This window comes from Chaetura pelagica, unplaced genomic scaffold (assembly GCF_000747805.2).
Source record: "Chaetura pelagica isolate M959 unplaced genomic scaffold, ChaPel_1.0 scaffold128, whole genome shotgun sequence".
Classification (NCBI taxonomy): Eukaryota; Metazoa; Chordata; class Aves; order Apodiformes; family Apodidae; genus Chaetura; species Chaetura pelagica.
In genome coordinates, this window is record NW_009954302.1 from 666,853 (window position 1) to 685,733 (window position 18,881).

General features: G+C 41.9%; 1 protein-coding gene across 1 annotated transcript in view; it reads right to left on the reverse strand.

Moving 5' to 3' along the window:
* AIM1 (absent in melanoma 1) overlaps nt 1-17,953 on the reverse strand; it is a 45,660-nt gene extending 27,707 nt beyond the window's left edge. The window contains exons 1-7 of the mRNA XM_010003855.1: nt 16,470-17,953; nt 9,126-10,584; nt 8,865-9,041; nt 5,762-5,809; nt 5,544-5,662; nt 3,914-4,076; nt 2,838-2,977 (exon numbers count right to left, since the gene is read on the reverse strand). Of these exons, the coding sequence (XP_010002157.1) occupies nt 2,838-2,977; nt 3,914-4,076; nt 5,544-5,662; nt 5,762-5,809; nt 8,865-9,041; nt 9,126-10,584; nt 16,470-17,263 (2,900 nt within the window). The 5' untranslated portion in view covers nt 17,264-17,953. The remainder of the gene's footprint in view (nt 1-2,837; nt 2,978-3,913; nt 4,077-5,543; nt 5,663-5,761; nt 5,810-8,864; nt 9,042-9,125; nt 10,585-16,469) is intronic.
* Between the last annotated feature and the right edge of the window lie 928 nt (nt 17,954-18,881).

Genomic DNA, 18,881 nt, shown 5'->3' on the forward strand with positions numbered 1-18,881 from the left:
CAGGGAATTCTAAACTTGTATTGTTTATTAATCCACAGAAAAACTCAATGACTCCTTAGAAATCTACTTGCTCGGGTTTGTACCTGCTAATAAATCTGCTTTGAGAGACACCATTTTCAAAATTCCTAATTGAAACCAACAGTTTTTCAAGGCTTTTTCAAGGAAAGCTTAACTAGGAATCACTTCTTTGAAAAAAAAGATGCATACTGGTGATCTCTGCAGAGGATGGCAATGTATTCCTTGCAGGTAAATTAACTGATCTCTCAGGAGTGCAGCATGGACCAGCATAAAACACACACTAAACAGGAAGATGTGCACCCAACCCTTTCATCATGTAAGATCATAAGGGATAAATCTGGTGATATTAGAAAGATGTTAAGAAATTCCACTTCTCTACCATGCTTGAAAGGCAGATCCCAAGCTGCTGTAAACTGGCCCAAGTTGGCAGAGTTTCAGTGCAGAGGTACAGTTCCAAGAAACAAACAAGAAGCTTTAGTTTCACTGTTGTGTCTAGTGGAATGTTTGATATGTTTTCTGTCCTATAGCTCAGCAAACCCTCAACTTCACTGCAAAAACTTAAACAGACTGGAGACCAAGGACAGGGTACAATCAGGAGATAAAGGTGCACTGACTCATTTCTCTTGGCAGCTTTTAGTAAACAACAATTAAGTATGAACACTGGGAAACTTTTAAGAAGATACAACCACACCCACAGGGCAAGGTGACTCAAAAAACAGAGCCTCCCTCAAGAGTGGGAGTGAACTATGTCAGGCCTGTAAACTGAAGGGAAGAAAAAACCCTGCAACATGCAAAGAAAAGCAGCAGCAATTTATTGAGTTTCTCATGCAAGCAACTGGCAGAAGCCCAGCAGGACCAGACAGATGATCCTGCCCCTCTACTTGGACTTGGTGAGGCTGCACCTTAAGCAGTGGGTGCAGTTCTGGGCACTGCAGGATAGGAAGGACACTGAGATGGTGTAGAGAAGGGCAATGAAGCTGATTAAGGGTCTGGAGAACAGGTCTGGTGAGGAGAGGCTGAGGGAGCTGGGGCTGTTCAGCCTGGAAAATAGGAGGCTGAGGGGAGACCTCACTGCTCTGTACAGCTGAGAGGAGGTTGTAGTGAGGTGGGTGTTGGCCTCTTGCCCCTGGTGACCAGCAAGAGGAAATGGGGTCAAGTTGCAGCAGGGGAGGTTCAGATAGGATATTGGGAACAGTTTCTTCACAGAGAGAGTGGTGAAGCCTTGGAACAGGCTGCCCAGGGAGGTGCTGGACTGGGAGGCGTTAAGAAAACCAGGTAGACATGGTGCCTTGGGACATGGTTTAGTGGTCATGGGGGTGGAGGGCTGATGGTTAGACTTAATGATCTTGAAGATCTTTTCCAACCTTGATGATTCTATGATTCCTTCTATGCTGGGCTAATGAACTAGTATCTGAGAAGTATTACTTTCCAGCTGTCTATTCTGCTTCCTGGTGCAATTAGTCTGCTTTCCCTCAAGGGATTCAAATGCAACAGAGGGAAATGAATACTCTAAGATTTTACACCTATTTAGTGCAAAAAAATGCTCTCACCCTGATGCCAAATAAGGACCAGCCTTCCTTTAAAAAAAAAATTATTTCACTGTTCACAGGATGCTTTTAACTGAGGGACAGAAACAAATTGTTGAGGTAGATTAAGTCAATTAATAATCAACCTCCAAATAATATATCTGATCTCATGACTCTTGGCAGACATGTAATTTGGATTAAGCTTTCAGTTCAACAGAAATAAGCTCCTGTCAGAGAACCAACTACCTGGATACCTTCAAGTTTTCCCACATATCCAAGTGCTTCACTTTTCCACAAGTCAGGGTGTAAAGATGTAATAACTTTTACTTACCAACTAGAAAGCCCCTTCCATCATGTGGGCATATTGAGGTATGTAATACTTCAGTTGGGCAGTTTTCACTTATTAAATAGACTATTTGCAGCAAGGCTCATACTAGCAATGCCCCAACACAACACAGCCAACCACTAGCAACCAGGGTCTGAACACCCTGTACAATGTTCTGCAGGACCCAGCATCACTGAAAGTGGCTCCAGCCTCACTTTTTCTCAAAGCAGCCTCCCTCTTCTGCAGACTTTTCCCAGTACCACTTTGAGGCATATTTTCAGTACTGATTTACAGGTTTGCTTATGAAGTTATCTCAATTACTCTTGGAATAGTGTCTGGGCTGCTCCTCACAGGTTTGCTTTCTCATAAAAGCTTCCTTAGTTCATGGCACATATTACACTCCTAACTCATGTGGCTAGGTATTTTCAGGTGACACAACATACATGTACTAAACATCACCATAAAAACACTGATAAAAATGCACTGTGAAATAGAAGAATGTATTCCAGAGTCCACACATGACACTGTTTTTTGTTGTTGGTTTTTTTTTAAACAAAGGCTTGACAATTTTCTTATTTTAGTACAATGATTTCAAGATTGGAGGAAAGGAAGTAGGAAATGTGGTCTTATCAAGACAGTTCATTCTGTCACTCTCACTTAAGACAAGTTTGCCTGAATGAGAAAGAGCAGGAGAGGCAAACTCATGCCTTTGCTACAAATACTCAAGGGTTACTCCCTACTACATGCAAGCAGAAGAAAAACTGGCTCTAACACAAAGCACTTTAAGAGGTCAGCCTCTCCAAAGGTGAAGGATTATAATGATGTACTAATGCTACTGCCAACAAATACTACCAAAGTACAGGACCAGACTAAATACAGCCTTGCTTGCATGTCTGAGAGGCGTAACCAATGGTTTGAAACAAATTCCTTACATAGCAGTACACCTTCCTACAGAACCATGCACTCACATGCCCCAGTGTACTTTGATAGAACAAGTCTTCTGAGTGGTGCCAAACACCCCAGTTTCTTCAGTGTCATCAAAAAAGGAAGTCACGATTCCCAGCCCTTCAGGCTCCGTATACAAATCAATCCGGCAAACCCTGTAATCCTGAAAAATGAAGATTGCCATAATCACTCCATCTGTGCTGCAAGATCTGTAATTAACGTGGATAAATCCGTTCTGAAACAACCCTTTATTTTAAATTGTTGCCCCTCTTGCCAGTTACTACTGCTATTAGATGTCTTATAATAAAAGAATAACTAGGCCAGTTTGCCTGTCTCTGTTTGGATCAAGAGAGTCAATCAATCCCTAATCAACATTTACAAAGTTCACTTTCTGCCATCTAGGAATGCATCTTCTTTCATCAGTTAACATCTCTTCTGGCAAGTTAAATCCTAACATAACACACAGCAAAGCCATTCTTGAAAAGAACTGCAACTTAAACAAGAATCGTAGTTACAAGCAATATATATTCCTCCTTTTTCCTCTCCCAGTTACATAGCTTTGTAGATCATGCTTGCTTTGGCAACCTGAAAAGGTAACCACTTAAAAGTAGGTTAAAAGTACACATAGGCAGGCTGTTCCACCATGGGTTAAACTCCTAAGTTTGCACACACAGGGCTATTTTTTGGAGGATCAAACAAGGTTTGGTGTTTGACACTAGAGTTCACATCGAGTGCAAATTTGGTTTAATGCTAATAAAAAGCAGAAAACCCTACACACATGCTGTTGGAAATACGAGTCTGTGGAATTACTGATGGTTTTCTGGGATGTTTTTTCCTGAGAAAATGACCAGAGTAAAAAGCACAAGCTACCTTTTCTTCCTGCCCTACCCTTCCAGTGCAGGTTACTATAATCCCCATTGTGCAAAACCCTCCATGTTTCCTTTGCAATTAAATAAGAAATTCAATGTGGAAGATTATTTAATGTATTTACTACTCCTGTTACACTTGCATCCTAATACACCAATCACTCTTTGCATCAGTATAAAACATCACCAAACATTAGGACCTATAAGAAACTTTCTTTACTGGTATTACTTGCCTTAACAACATGTCTTATTGAACCAATCACTGCAGGCTTTAGAGATTTGCATTCATTTTGTTCTTCAGAAGTACCTGAACCCCAAATATCTGGGAGTTCCAGCTCTCCTTCTTCCAGGGGAATAGAGGGACCTTCAAAATTTGGCTTCTCATAGAGTATCCAGCTTAAAACAAAAAATTATCATTTTTTAATGGTGTTTTATGAAGTGTGATTTGCAAAAATCATGCTCCCATCCCATTTAACAAATCCTTTTATAGGAAGTAATATTTCCAGACCCTTACCACCACCCTGGTGCAGCTTATTCACCCAACACTGATGATTCACCCAACTTACTGATGAAAGGCACTTCTGGTCTCTGTGATGCTCTTAAAAGCAATGATAAAAGCAAAAAATGCCTACTGCTGACTTTGTAATTTCATCAAAAACTTGTCCACCTTTTAAAACTGATTATTTGGGGCAGCAACACCACTGTCTATGAATATGAGACTTTTGCATGAGATACTAATCAGAACCAATGTGTAGGTCAGAAAATGTTGACACTGCTGCACCAGGCGTAAACCAGATGAGCTATTGGATCCTGTAAACAGCAGCCTGAAGCTCAACAGGGGCTGGTATAGACGTGCCAAAGGATGATAAGACTACTCAGAAAACAAGCACAATTTAATTTTTAATGGCAGGTTTGAATATATAATTAGATAAAAACGCTATCTACCTGCAAATACAAAACACTCCCTTGGAGCTCTCAAGTGAAGGGAGTTAAAAAATAAGTGTCCTCTAGTCCATGCTGGGAAAGAAGTCCCAATTCACACAGATTAAAAAGATTTTCATTCCAGTTTTCTGAAGCTAAACAGCAATCAGAGCACTTCCCAGTGCCTCCTGCTGCAGCTAGCCTTGGTTTCTGCAGCTGCTGATCAGATCATTGCATTTGAGAACCTGCTTTTTGACTGTATTATAGCCTGGCCACAACTTAACCTGCCATGCTGGCCACACTAAGAATGACTCTTCTGTTAATCATGGAATTGTCAGGGTTGGAAGGGACCTCTAGAGATCATCTAGTCCAACCCCTACTCCAGCAGGACCCCCTGGACCACATTCCACTGGGGGGCTTGAATCTCTCCAGGGAAGGGGACTCCACAACCCCCTGGGCAGCCTGTCCCAGGGCTCTGTCACCCTCACAGCCAAGAAGTTTCTCCCCATCTTTCAGGGGCACTTCCCATGTTCCAGTTGGTGCCTGTTGCCCCTCGTCCTGTCCCTGGGCACTGCTGAGCAGAGTCTGGCTCCATCCTCCTGCACCCACCCTCAGACACTTGTAGGCAGTGATCAGGTCTCCCCTCAGCCTTCTCTTCTCCAGGCTACAGAATGTAAAAGATGAACTTGTTTTCAATTACTCTGTCACTTTATCCCACCCCTATGCCTGGCAAAATGCTTCACCAACCCAGATGGCAACACTCAATTTGTCAACAAAATACATTTTCCAGCCCAGAACCTCCTACTGAAGAGGTGAAATGTCATATTTTTTGCTCAGAGGTGTCTATGTTACATTGCCATTTGCCAGGCTGACTTACTGTTGGTTCTGTTCCAAAAGATTCCTTAACAGACCAATGATAAAGAGTAAAAATTAATCTCTTACCATCCTCTGATGACTTTAACTAAAATTGTTGGTGACAGAACCCAAGAAGTGCAATCTGGAACATCATGGAAAACTTCAATACCATTTTTTGGATAGTCTGATTCACAGTATATCACCAGCTGTGTAAAAAAAAAACCAAAATACCAAGAACATATAATTCTATCTTGCTATGATTTAAACAGAGAGAGGAACAGTAAAGACAATAAAATTGATCTTACCTTGCCAGGTCTGGGATTGATTTTGCTTTGTCCATTTCTTGAAAGTGCCTAAGAGACAGCGGGTAAAGAAAAGTCACAAAAAAACCCCCAACAAAACAAAAACCAGCCCCACACTCAAGCCAATAATGTATTACATAAAGATGTTAAAATATTTTAAAAGAGCTAGTGAAACAAAAAATAGTCTGAATAATAAAAAGCTGATAACACTTCAACTAGACTGACTTACTGCTTCAATTCCTTCTTCCTCCTGCAGAGCAGTATCTTGCCACAAAGAGAAATTTACACACTTTCAACATTTATTTTTTAAACTCATGATGTCACCAAAGCCAAACAACCCCAGCCTTGCAATGCTTTTAAAATCCTTCTGATCAGCTTCCTATATATCCCAGGAGTTTCACACCAAAAAAAGTATTAAAAAAATTGGCATTAACAAAGTACGTGGCCTACAATGATGAAGATACTAATTAAATGTTTGGTAACCATAAATATGAAATAAGTTTGAAGGGATATAAGGAAAGACTGAGAAAGCATGTTGACATATGCATGTATGAACTTCAAAAACTGTAAGACACTGTCCAGTTAAGTGACAGACTAAAAATTCCAAGAACAAGTAAAACACACCAAGATATCTAAATCAGTCTAAAGTAACATTGAAGTCAAAGGTAAGTTATATGAGAAAGAATATATGGGAAAGTTGTGGTTGCATCATGTCATCTTAAGCCAAATCAAGAAAGCATCACAGTTATATGTTTGGTTTCCTAGCAAGGACAGATTTTCTTTTTACTTCTGGGAGAGGGTCCCAGCTCTTCTAGGAACTATTCATACAGAGAAACAAACAGATCCTGCCCCTAAACAGTTTGCAGCCTAAGATAACCAGCAACACGTGCAAGGAATTAATGAGAACTTACTAGTCAGCATGCAGGGCAGGCAATTGTCTCAGGCTTCTAACCACCACCAGGTATTTTTGTAGGCATCATCAAGATATACTGAAGCACGACTGGTTTTTTTAGCCTGTGTTTCAATTCCAGTTAGAACTTGCTCTGTGTTTGAACCAATGCCAAAGTCATTGTTTTGGGCTGCCCTTACTCTTCTTCCCACTACACAGTAGCCACTGCAGCATCATTTTCTGAGTGGAAGACACACAGTAGGTGCATATCATACGAATATTCTTGGTTCCTGTCTGACTTCAGCAAGACAATTCAGAGTCATCAACAGTGCTGCAGACGTCCTGGAACCCTAGGAAGCCTAACGGGCTTCTCTCAGGAGCAATCTGATGTGTGTACCTACCTCCTTGCCCTGCCAGGCCTCCACACTCCACTGAAAAATTTAAACTCACTCCTGAACAAAACCTTAAGTAGCAAAAAAGAATCAAGTACTAGTCATTTGGCTTTAAAAATCAGGTCTTGAAATTCAAGCAGGACCATCCTTTTCAACTGGCAGCATAATTCTACACCACTGCAAATAATGCCCCTAATTTTCATCCCTGCACGAACAAAAGAAACAAAACTAATGAGAGAAAAATCTACATCCTCAAAAGTGCAAGATAGCATGGGTGATTTCCTTCTGCAAGATGAAAAAAGGAGCTATTTCTACTACTACCCCACCCCTTTTAGTAGAATTGTAACATCAGGTAACAATTAGCTTTGCAAAAGGATTTCTCAACTTCTACGCTGCTTCAATTTCACAGGTCACATTCATGTCTCCATTAAACTTTGGAGAACTTTTTTCCCACGGTTCTTAGATCTCCTGATCATAGCTTTCCTCTCAGGTAAGAGTAAGGGCCCACATCAACAGAAAAATCAAATACTACAAGACATTAGTTCATCACTTTGAAAACAGAAATTACAATGTTCTCCCACGTTAGGGTAAAGCTGCCTCAAAGAGCTAACACAGGTCTACTTTCACTTGTGATGAACAGATTGTAGAACTATATAATGGTTTGGGTTGGAAGGGACCTTCAAGATCATCCAGTTCCAACCCCCTGCATGGGCAGGGACCCCTCCCACCAGACCAGGCTGCTCCAAGCCTCATCCAACCTGCCCTTCAACACTGCCAGGGATGGGGCAGCCACAGCTTCCCTGGGCAACCTGGGCCAGGCTCTCACCACCCTCACACTCCACAATTCCCTCCTCATGTCTCACCTCAATCTCCCCTCCTCCAGTTTTCATCCATTCCCCCTTGTCCTCTCCCTCCCTGCCCTTGTCCCAAGCCCCTCCCCAGCTTTCCTGGAGCCCCTTCAGGCACTGGAAGCTGCTCTAAGGTCTCCCTGGAGCCTTCTCTTCTCCAGGCTGAACACCCCAACTCTCCCAGCCTGTCTCCAGAGCAGAGCTGCTCCAGCCCAAGGATCATCTTTGTGGCCTCCTCTGGGCTCTATCCAGGAACTCCATGTCTTTCTTATGTTGAGGAGCCCAGAGCTGGGCACAGTGCTCCAGGTGGGGTCTCACAAGAGCCAAGTAAAGAGGGACAATTCCCTCCCTTGACCTGCTGGCCATGCTGCTTTTGATGCAGCCCAGATGCTCATAAACAAAGGGACAGCCCTTCCCTGTAGTGCCACTTTCAACAGCCACTGTTTTCCAGTTCTTAGAAAATATATCTTTGAAATAGTTTAGCAAATGCATGGGAAGAGTGTGAAAAAAAAAAAAAGAGGGTTAAAAAAAAGTCTGCCCTGTCACTCATTTAACAGAGCAATGGTTGAATGTCTTGCTGGAAGAGGAGAGAGTTTACTGTCAGCAGAAGAAGCAGGCACAAGTTTTCTAAGTTCACAGAAAGCATTCCACTCATTTACTATAAAAAAAAAAAGTAAGCATAAGATTTGTTTCAGAATCATACAAAATCAAGTCTAAAGATATTAAAACATAAACTTTCAATTCGTATTTGTCCAGTCTCAAATTAAGTGCACCATGAACAAACAGAATCATGTTAATAGATGTCACCTCATTGTCAAGTGTAGCCAACATCAGATGAAACTGGTGCCATACCTACATTCAATTCTATGTGTTTGTAATCTATGTATGTCCTTAAGAGGGGGAATAAAACAAAACTTTATGTCTAGAAAATAGAAAAGCTGGTTAAATTTCTAGGCAGAACTTAACACAGTACTTACATCCACATCTAATACACCAGTGGAGACATTTGATTCATATCTGCCTGGCCCTAACCAGCTGGAAAAACCTTTCTCAGGGTTCCCATAGTTGGGCACTTGCAAATTTAGTTCTTTTTTTGCACCATCTGCTTGCATGTACTTCTCCACAAAACTTGGAAACTTCATATCTGAAAGAGACTGAATCACAAAATCAAAATTAAGAGTCATTCAGCAGGTAGACAAAATACCACACAGTTGCACTTCATGAATGATCTTTATTACCTCAGATTTTTGAGGCATGCCAAATGGCCCAGGAACATCCTGTGGTATAGGAAGCATCCCCGGGGAGTCAGCTGTAAAAGCTGTGGTGTTATTGACTGAGGTGACAGAAGGGTTAAAAAACTTCTCTTTAGATGTAGTAGAAGACAGCAAGCTTGAGAAGAGGGAGCTTTTTTCAAGCCGGGATCTCTTTACTTCACCATCTGTCCCATCAATGCCCTCTTTTCCATTTATTTCCTGAGGAAAGGCAGGTTCCTCTCTATTACATGACTGGAGGGCTTTGAAGATGATACTTTGCTCAGTGGATGCACGTTTTGGCCTGACTCTGGCTATTGTTTCCAGGCTTTGTATCTTCATTTGTTGGGTCGGTAACAGATCTTGTGTTTTTTCCCTCCTCAGTCCCAAACCAAACGTAAATACACTAGGATCAAATACTTTCTCTAAGTTGTCTTCATGAATGGGAGGCATTGCAAAGTGGGGTGCCGGGGATTTGGGAAGCTTTGACCTCTTCTTTTTCTGAGGTAAACAAACAGAGCTCTCCAAGTTTTTTATTGTCTCAGCAAACTTCTTCATGTCTGGAGAATCAAACACGCTGTCGTCTTCAGGAGACCCGTTACAGGTTCTGCCTGGGCTCTTTTGTGGGTGGTACTCTGATATCAAGGTACTACCTTGACTGTTGTCATCACACTGCAGTGCTGCAAAGTCCAAATCTCTCAGCTTTACCTTTTTATCTCCATTTTCCATCTTCTTAAATTCTGATCTAGAAATCTGAGAGGATGGTAGAGGATATTTATCATCATTGCAAGGAGATACAACCTCTGGGTCCGGCAGCAGCTTTTCTTCATTTCTGTGGAATTCTGAGCTTGTGTTATTTCTTTGGTAGGAGGCATCTTGAGCATTTTCACTTTTACTGGGTGAGTGCAAAGACAGTTTAAAAGGTGGACTTTCTTTTTTAGCTGTGGCTAATTCTGGATCGGGTTGCTTCAAGGAGACACTACCAGCATCAGTTTTGCTGCTTTGGTTAAAGAGGGATATTGCAGCTTTGACTTTCAGTTCTGTTGTCTTCCCAATATCCTCACAAAAGGCAGAGCCTTCTTCATTTCTGCCTTTTAATTCTGCAATGCTTTCTTTCTCTGGCATGCCATTCTCAAATAACTTCTGACGACTGCTTTGCTTATTTAATGTTTTATCAGGCTGTTGTTCACTTTCCTTGGGTTGTTTTCCAAACTTCAGCTTTGCTCTGCCAACAAATGTGCTTGGTACAGTGCTGTTTTTTGAAGCAGGGACGTCAACAGGTCTCTGGCTCTGGTTAGCACATTTATTTTCAAACAAAGAAATTTTGTTGGCAATGTTGCTGTTAGTTTTATTAGCTGGTTTTTCAAGAGTATCCTGCTCACTTTCTAAGCTGTTTTGATTCGTAGATGCTTTAAAATTCAGCTCTACACTCTTCGGTTTGGCTGGACTACAGGAGGCAAAGTGATACAGAATTACATCTTTAATTAATCTTGAAAGGGCTTGTAACAATTTCAAAACAGTATCAGGTAGCATGATAATGAAATTTTCCACAGTCATATTCAGTTTAAATTTGAGTATCATAAAAGGAATTAACTAAAAAAGAAGTAACAATATGAACAACAATAAACAAACTAGACACAAAATAAGGAGAAAACATTTCAAATATGTACATTGTTCTTTAGTACTCAGCAAAAGAAAAACCAGAGCAGCCTACAGCATCTGCAATTGAGGCAAAGAACTACTTATGACTGACAGATCTGAGTATTTAATAGTGAACAGGCAGAATAAATCATACACATGCAATTCCCTACAGAGTTTAGGAAACAAACCCCAATTAATTAAGGTGATAATGAGTTGGTTAACATTTGAATACACCTCTCTGGCAAGTTTTGAAGACATCTGCTCAGATTGTTTGCAGCTCTTGCACTGCAGAAATAACCTGAAATTGAGTGGAAGACAATAATACCCTCTTTTGGTATGGTCAGTGCTGGTGGGAAAGGTAACTGCCCCCAGTCCCTGCATCACCACTTGGCAAGGCAAACAGCACCTGTGAGGACTCTCCTGTTTCCTCCAGCTAGGTCAGCTAGCACTTTACATTGTGTAAACTAACTCTGCTGATTTTGTAAGAATTAATTAGAAAACATTTATAGAGACTTCTCCATCAGAGTGGAGAGAGATGCACAGTACTCGTTTCCTATGGCAGAAGGCTGGTGACATGCAGCTGAGAGTTTCAAGCCTCCTTCTGAATACCTACATGCAGGAAAAATCACTTGTCTATGTCACTTGCTACTGCAGGGACAGCACAAACAGCTGTGAAGATGCAGGGCATGTGACTTCAAAATATATCAGTCAGATACAAGGAGTGTCAAGGAGCCCACCATCACCTCCCAGGCAGACTTTTCTCCAAAGAGAAGTCTGGAGACACTCACTGGTGGGAGAACAGGCACAAACAGCACTAAATGAAAACTGAGTGGTGCGAAAGAAACTAGCTTGCAGCAACCATCTCAAGGGCCTCAAGTGTTCTATTAATCAGTGGATGATTCTGGTATGTAGGTGCTTTCTTCTTCTTAACCTCTGCAAACTGTGTTCACTGAGCTCTCACACAGCTCTTTAGCCCAAGAAAGAGCCATAAGGTACAACTGAGTTAAGAGAAACAAGTCAAAACCGAGATAAATCCTTTCTCCTCCTCCTCAAGAAATTGATCCCAAGTAAGAAAGTAAGTCCATCTAAAGCATAACTCTCCATTGCAGAAGCATCTTTTCTTGAGAAAAGCATGAAGATAAACTTACTGAAACATCAGAAGGAACCCAAAATCACCTAAGAATCCATGCAGAAAGCAACTGCTAAATATCACCAAGACTTTTTGGACTGACAGCACTGACTGTAAATACCAGCCTGCTCACACTGGTTCACAACTGGAAGGTTTTTATGAAGGACATGTGAGCAATAAAAAAAGGAAACAGTAAACTTAAAAACAAGTGGTCATACTTCAAATAGGTGTTAATAAAACAGACTTGGAAAACTGAAGTCTAGAAAAAGGAAATAATTATTCCTGAAAGAGGAAAGGCAGGGAGGGAACACAGAATCACAGAATCCTAGGGGTTGGAAGGGACCTCGAGAGATCATCTAGTCCAATTCCCCCTGCCAGAGCAGGGTCACCCAGAGTACATCACACAGGAACGTGTCTAGGCAGGAACAACCACACAGCATACAATTTAATGTATTTAGACACTTCTTCTCATTTGCAGTACAACTATTTTTCCTAAATTTTTCAAAGCTGATTTATTCTATGATTTTTCTTTTTGGAAAATGAATGTTAAGTTGCAAAGGACCTCTAAAGGTCAGCCAGTTCAACTAGTAGCAAGGACAGCTTTGAAGTTACATCGAGTTGCTGAAGGCTTTGTCTGAGCAAGTGCCGAGTATCTCCAAGGGTTCAGATTTCACAGTCTTGCTGGGGAAGCATTGCAGCAGGTCAGCCACTCTCACTGTCACTTATTTTTGCCTTAACATACCACTGAAATGTCACTGTTGCAACTTGTAATCATGGCCATTGTTCCTTCTCTGTACACCTCAGTGACAAATCTGGCTCTGTTTTCTCTATAATAACTCCAGAGGTAGTGAGAGATTGAGGTCTACCCATATCCTTCTCTTGTCTCAACTGAACATACCAAGCTGCTTCAGCTACTCTTCATACATGGTATGCTCCAGTGCCATCATCTTCTTAACGGCTCACACTGGACTCATTCAAGTTTGTGAACATCTGTCCAGTATCAGAAGAAGAGGGTTGGAAAAGGAGCGAGAGTACAACTTAATATAATGCCCCAGGTGCAGCCTCATGAGCACCTTGGCCCTGCTGTCTGTGATAGTGCAATTACATCCCAGTAGCTATATTGGCAGCTACTTTAGCTTTCATGTGCTACAAGGATGCACTACTGACACATGCTGAGTTTCCTGTTCACCAGAACACTTCATGTCCTTCTCTGATCAGAAGAAGGTACTTAGCCTTTCCTTCTATCTGTATTTCCAAGAGGTATCACCAATGGCCTCCTTAACAGTCTCACCTCCATATCATCCTTTTGTCATCCTGTCACTTACGCTACTACATGCATTTCAACATAACATCTGTCTTTCCCTGTATGCCTTGACACAAACAAGTGTAATGGTTAACACTGATAGTTATCAGCCACACCTCAAACCTGTTTGAAACAAGCAGCTAACACCTCAAAGGTACAGTTTCAAGCTTTACAAATTTACACACAAAAAAAATCTACTTCAGCACTATGTGTTTCCCATTCTGCAGTGTTTCTGCACAGCAGCTGCAAAACAGCTGAGACTGAAGAGCACAAGAAAGCTCAGCCCTGGAGCTCCATCAACTACAGCTGGCCTCCTCTAACTCATCTTCTCATCACACCTTTTTCCACAGAAATCCTGATTTTAAATACAGCCAAAAGATGCACTTTATTGGAATAACTGAGTTTCTAAGCTAGTTTAAAAGGAGATGTTGGTTGAGTATTCTTAAGCCTCTCCTCTAGTATGGACGGAAAGCACTGAAAGATGGATGCACTTAATAGTGCAAATATTTTCTTACAAACAGCCCAGTGTGGCTGATTTCTACTGCTGATCTGCAATGCGAGGAACGAGCAAGCACAAGAGAAATACTGATGATGGCTTTCTCTTCAGCTACACCCTGCAGCTAACCTGTGGAAGCAAGCAGCTAAACCTCTCCCAATATCATCATAAATGGAAGGCGAGTCACCTAGTTGAAGCAGACTGGCCAAACAACCACGTCAAGGATGCAGCTGATGCCAAAAAAAAACAACAACTGATGCCAAAACCATCAGATTGAGATGAGCAAAGAAAAGTGGCATGTTAATAGGGCAGAGTAATTCAACAAGTGGGAATAAATGCAAAAGCAACTCCAAAACCAAGCCTGGACATTAAATATGACAACTGAAGCCAAGATTTCCGCTAAGCACATCAAAGTAACTACGGCCTGAGGTTTTATTTGCTTACTAAGATGTACCATCAGCCTTAGTTCAGTCTCAAACCTGATAGGTTTCCCTTTCAAAAGCTAGACACAGAGAGTATCCTGTGATTTCCAAGCTGCCCAATACATAAACATAAAAGAAGACAGAAAATCTTATCATTACTTGCAGGGAACCAGCAAAACGACTTTTTAAAATTGTTTCCACAGAAACTTGATTCCCAGAATTGGCACAATGTCATTAGTAAGAGACATGCTTTTTTAAGTGAAAACTACTTTGATTATACAAAATCCATCTTATAGAAGGCAAATAAGTCTGTGAGTAAATGAGTATTTTTCAACCTCCTAGTAATGGCACCGACACACTTTTCCATTCCGTAAGTCTGTGAGTAAATGAGTATTTTTCAGCCCGAAAGGGATTCATATGAAGAATCTAATAATAATTTTTTAGCCTTTGAAAATGGACAGGTTAGCTGTTCTCTAGCTCAAAGTATTGAGAACAAAACCTTGTACCTCCTTCTAGTAATGGCACCGACACACTTTTCCATTCCTGTTTTACAGCAGCTTAATCCACATCCATGTTTATAGTTCACGTGTTCTGATGAACAATTAAAGATTATACCAGGGAATCTGACTGTATCAGTTTGTCCAGCTAAAGAACCTGTGCGGTACAGTGCAATGACAGCTATCAGGTGCATCAGGAACCTTGCGTGCAACACAGCCCTCCCCACCCAGGGCTAAAGTTCCTATAGCAGCAGATAAGGCTATGACCGAGTGCCACACACCCCACAAAATGAGGTGAAAGAAATAGAAAAGGCTGTTTATTCATCAAAAGTAAATCTGCCAGAAAGGATACTTGGCTATTAATTTATCAGTACAGCAGATCATGCAGTAGCACAGCAAGCCAAGGAGATAACCAGAAAAATTAAATCCAGCCACATAAGCATTTTTAACACTAAACAGTGTCACAAAGAGAAAAATGGGGCAGCTACCCTTGCTTTGAAGTTGTGAAGATACAAACTCCAGCATGTAAGATCCATGTTGCCTAATGGCCAAGTATCATCACATGCAAATACCACAATTTACTGTATGAATTCAGTTACAAATGAACAAATCAGATATACAGTGTTACAAGTCGTGCAAAGGAGATGTTGTTCCTAATGCTCCTATGTCTCACAGATGTGGGAAGCATAAATGGGAGCAGATGTCTTTCTTCAGTCATTCTGTGGATGCCCTATCCCTGGAAGTGTTCAAGGGCAGGTTGGATGGGGCTCAGAGCAACCGGGTCTGGTGGGAGGTGTCCCTGCCCATGCAGGGGGTTGGGACTGGATGGTCTTGAAGGTCCCTTCCAACCATCTTGTGACTCTATGATTCTGTGATACTGTTTAACCTTCATGTCCCTCCAACACAATGGAACAACAATTCTGAATGCTCACGGACCTCAGGTAGGACCTATAGGATTCAACATCCTCTGACAGGACCAATAAATGAATGTATCAGAACAAGGAAAGCCACAGCCATGATCATCAGACAACAGAAATGACAAATGCAATAAAGCCGTTCGCTGTAGGAGAGGCTAGAAACCAGGAAATCAATCACTGTACTCATACTGGTGATTAAAGTGAAAGTTATAACCACTTCTTTATCATTCTAAGGAAAGCACTGATAACCTCTGTTTGACAGATGATAAGTTTCTTTGATGGTAAAAGCAAATCCTGCAAACTCATAATTGCATAATTCTGCAAATCTTTTATGTTATCCACACGTATAAAAATGTACATGATTCATCCTGCACATACTTAAAAAACAATGATACTTATTCAGATTTCTGGAATGCTACTTATCCTATCATTTCAAGGATCAAGATCTACATTGCACCCTGTTTTTTTTCATGAAGTAAGAGCAGAACTACTTCTGTTTCAAAGGATAACTTGAACACATTCCTTATTCAAGGATTTTCACATACACAGCCTTAAACCACATCCTCACTTGGTTACAGGCAGGAAAAGTACATGAAGCAACAACGTAACTCTGACAAAAAAGACAGAGCAGCTTTTATGGATGTTAAGTTATTCCACACAATGGAATTGACATGCAAAGAAATTCCCTATCCATTAAAAAAAAAACCTGTTAAAAATAATTATTTTTCTAACAGATGTAAAATGCAGTACTTATTAAGTGATAACTAATTATGATTATTTTAATACATACTTTTTAAGTGCAGTTCTTAATTGAAAATAATATAGATAAATAACTGGCTCATAGCTAGTGTTCCTATAGAATCCTCAACACGGATACAGGCAAAATTACAGCTACAGAGATAAGGTAAACTAGTTTATGTTACTTACAGGCTAATCTTTGTTGTGATTGTTTTGGAAGCATCCAAACTCCTCAGCTTCAAGCTGTCTAAATCAGAAGTCGCCTGTCTCTCAGCTGATACACAGGGGTCTCCATTTTTAATCCCATCAGTACGCAAGGAAGCTCTTCCATCCGAACCATTACTATGCTTTACAGCCCTGGTCTCATTTCTGCCTTCAGCAAACACCAAGGCAGTGTCTTCTGTCTTATCAGCCAAAGAAACTTTAGGAGACTCCAAGCTGTCGTCCCCAAAAGCCACAGGTACAGCTCCCTTTTCCACCAAAGTTCTTTTTGTCACTGTGTTACTCTCTGGTGATGCTAAAGGTTGCCTTTTGGAGGAGAAATCTTTTACCTGACCCTTCAAACCAGTGGGGGAAACGGGGACAGCATCTGACTGATTCTTTTTATATGATCTTCTCCTTGCAGGAGTTGTGCCCGAGTTCTGCTGCTTGCCTTTGTCAGCTTCAGTTTTAGATGCCCCTTTGTGAGCAGATCCAGCTTTTAGATCCTGATTACTACCGGAGGAAGAGGAATTCCTCTCAGGAGTCTGTTGAGGAGACTTGGCTTTTCTTTCTGAGTTTATTATCTTGTCTGAAAACACCTCAGAGGAGACATCGTCCTCAAAAACAGATTCTTCTCGTGCAGTAGTCTCAGTCTGGTTTCTCTCTCCATTTGGGATGTCACTAGATGACTGAGATTTTCTCCTTTTCCCTGATCTTTTATTAGCAGATTTTTTATCCATTGCGTCCAAATCGGTACAATTTTCTTCTGATGCAACAGTCATAAGGTCATTAAGAAGCTCTTCTGTTTTCCTTAGGTAGATATCAACTGTTACCACTCTAGCAGAATGTGTGTGTTCACTCCCTGCAGATTCCAACTCGTACAGCAAATCCTTTGGTTTTGCATGCCCAGGCTCCTCAGACACCCACGTGTTCACGAGTTGCTTGTGGCTTAAGATACTCTTCTCTAAGTCTTCACTGGACAAACTTCTCAAGCTTTTTATGAAATCTGGGGTTGTGGAATTACTTATTGCTGCAGTGGGCTCCTTCTCCAGTTCCAGGCTACTCGCATTCAGGCTACTCTCAAAGACAGAGTTTTTAATGGTTTCGCTGCTGCCGCTCCAATCCGCCGACCACTCGCTGTCGGAGGAGACTCCCCTGCTACTCCATTCCGAAACGGTATCGCGACACCGTGGCCCTGCTTCCCCACTGAAACTGTACTCCTGTGCCTCAGAAACAGCACCCACGTTTCTCACTTGCTTCTGCACTGGAGGAGCTTCGTGCCCTTCCCTGAGGTGCCTACAGAATATCGGCTGCGCCCTGTGAGGAGACACCGACCTCTCCTCCTTCCGATGGGAGGGGTGTTCTAGTGGAGCTTTGGTGTGTTTCCTTTTCCCTGTACCAAACAGATTCCCAAGCCTCTCCAAAACCGGTTTCTTCTTACTCTCTTCTCTGGAAGACTCTGGCAGTTGCGAGGTGGACTGTAAAAACAAACAAACCAACAACGTTTTTGGTTAATGTCAAAATTGTTTCAAGAACCCATCTGTGTTAACACAAGCCAGCTTACTGAACAATACTAAAAGAGCAAGAAAAAAACAAAGCCCTCAAAACCAATTAAAGATCGTTCTGTACAGTTCACCATCTCAAACCTCAGCACGTTTAGTTAACATCACCCAAAATAACACAAGAAACTATCCTGGATTCTGCAAGACTGGGGAGAAACTGGTCAAGACTTTCCTTACAGAACAAGTGTGGGGCATTTGACTTTCCTCTCCATACTAGCTGAGTTAGTTTTGACACTTGTGCTGGCAGGGAATAGTTTCAAAGGAGTAAGCTGGTACTACAGTTCACACGTTTCTCATTAATGAAGTCAAATAAACACTTGGCTTGTGTTTTGGGCTAGAAACCCCAGAACTACAAAGGCCACCGCATCATTCAGTGAGCATTACTGGGTCAAACGCTGCCCTGGATTACTCTCGGTGAAGTTTTCCCTTACAGCTTCTAATTAACATGGTAAACAGGAACACATGCAACAGCACTGCCGAGCGCCCATACGCATTTGCATTTTAACATAGTAGCACTTTTTACATGCCGGCGCGATGAATCCTCGTTGGCAGAACGTCCCTTTCAAAACAGGGCGACTCTTCTCTACTCCGACCGACCAGACCTCCCGGGGTCCCTTCTCTACCACCACGAAACCTGCTCCGATGCTGTTTGGGGTTGTTTTTTTTGGGGGGAAGGCAGACGCTGCCACCTCCCCTATCCCCACCACGGCACCGAGACCCCCCCCCCCCCCCTCCACAGCCTCCTTACCCCCGGCTACGAAACACCGACCAAGCTCCGTCGTTTCTCCCGGTGCCCGGTCCCCCCGCAGCGCCCACCGACGGGGCAGGACACCCCTCC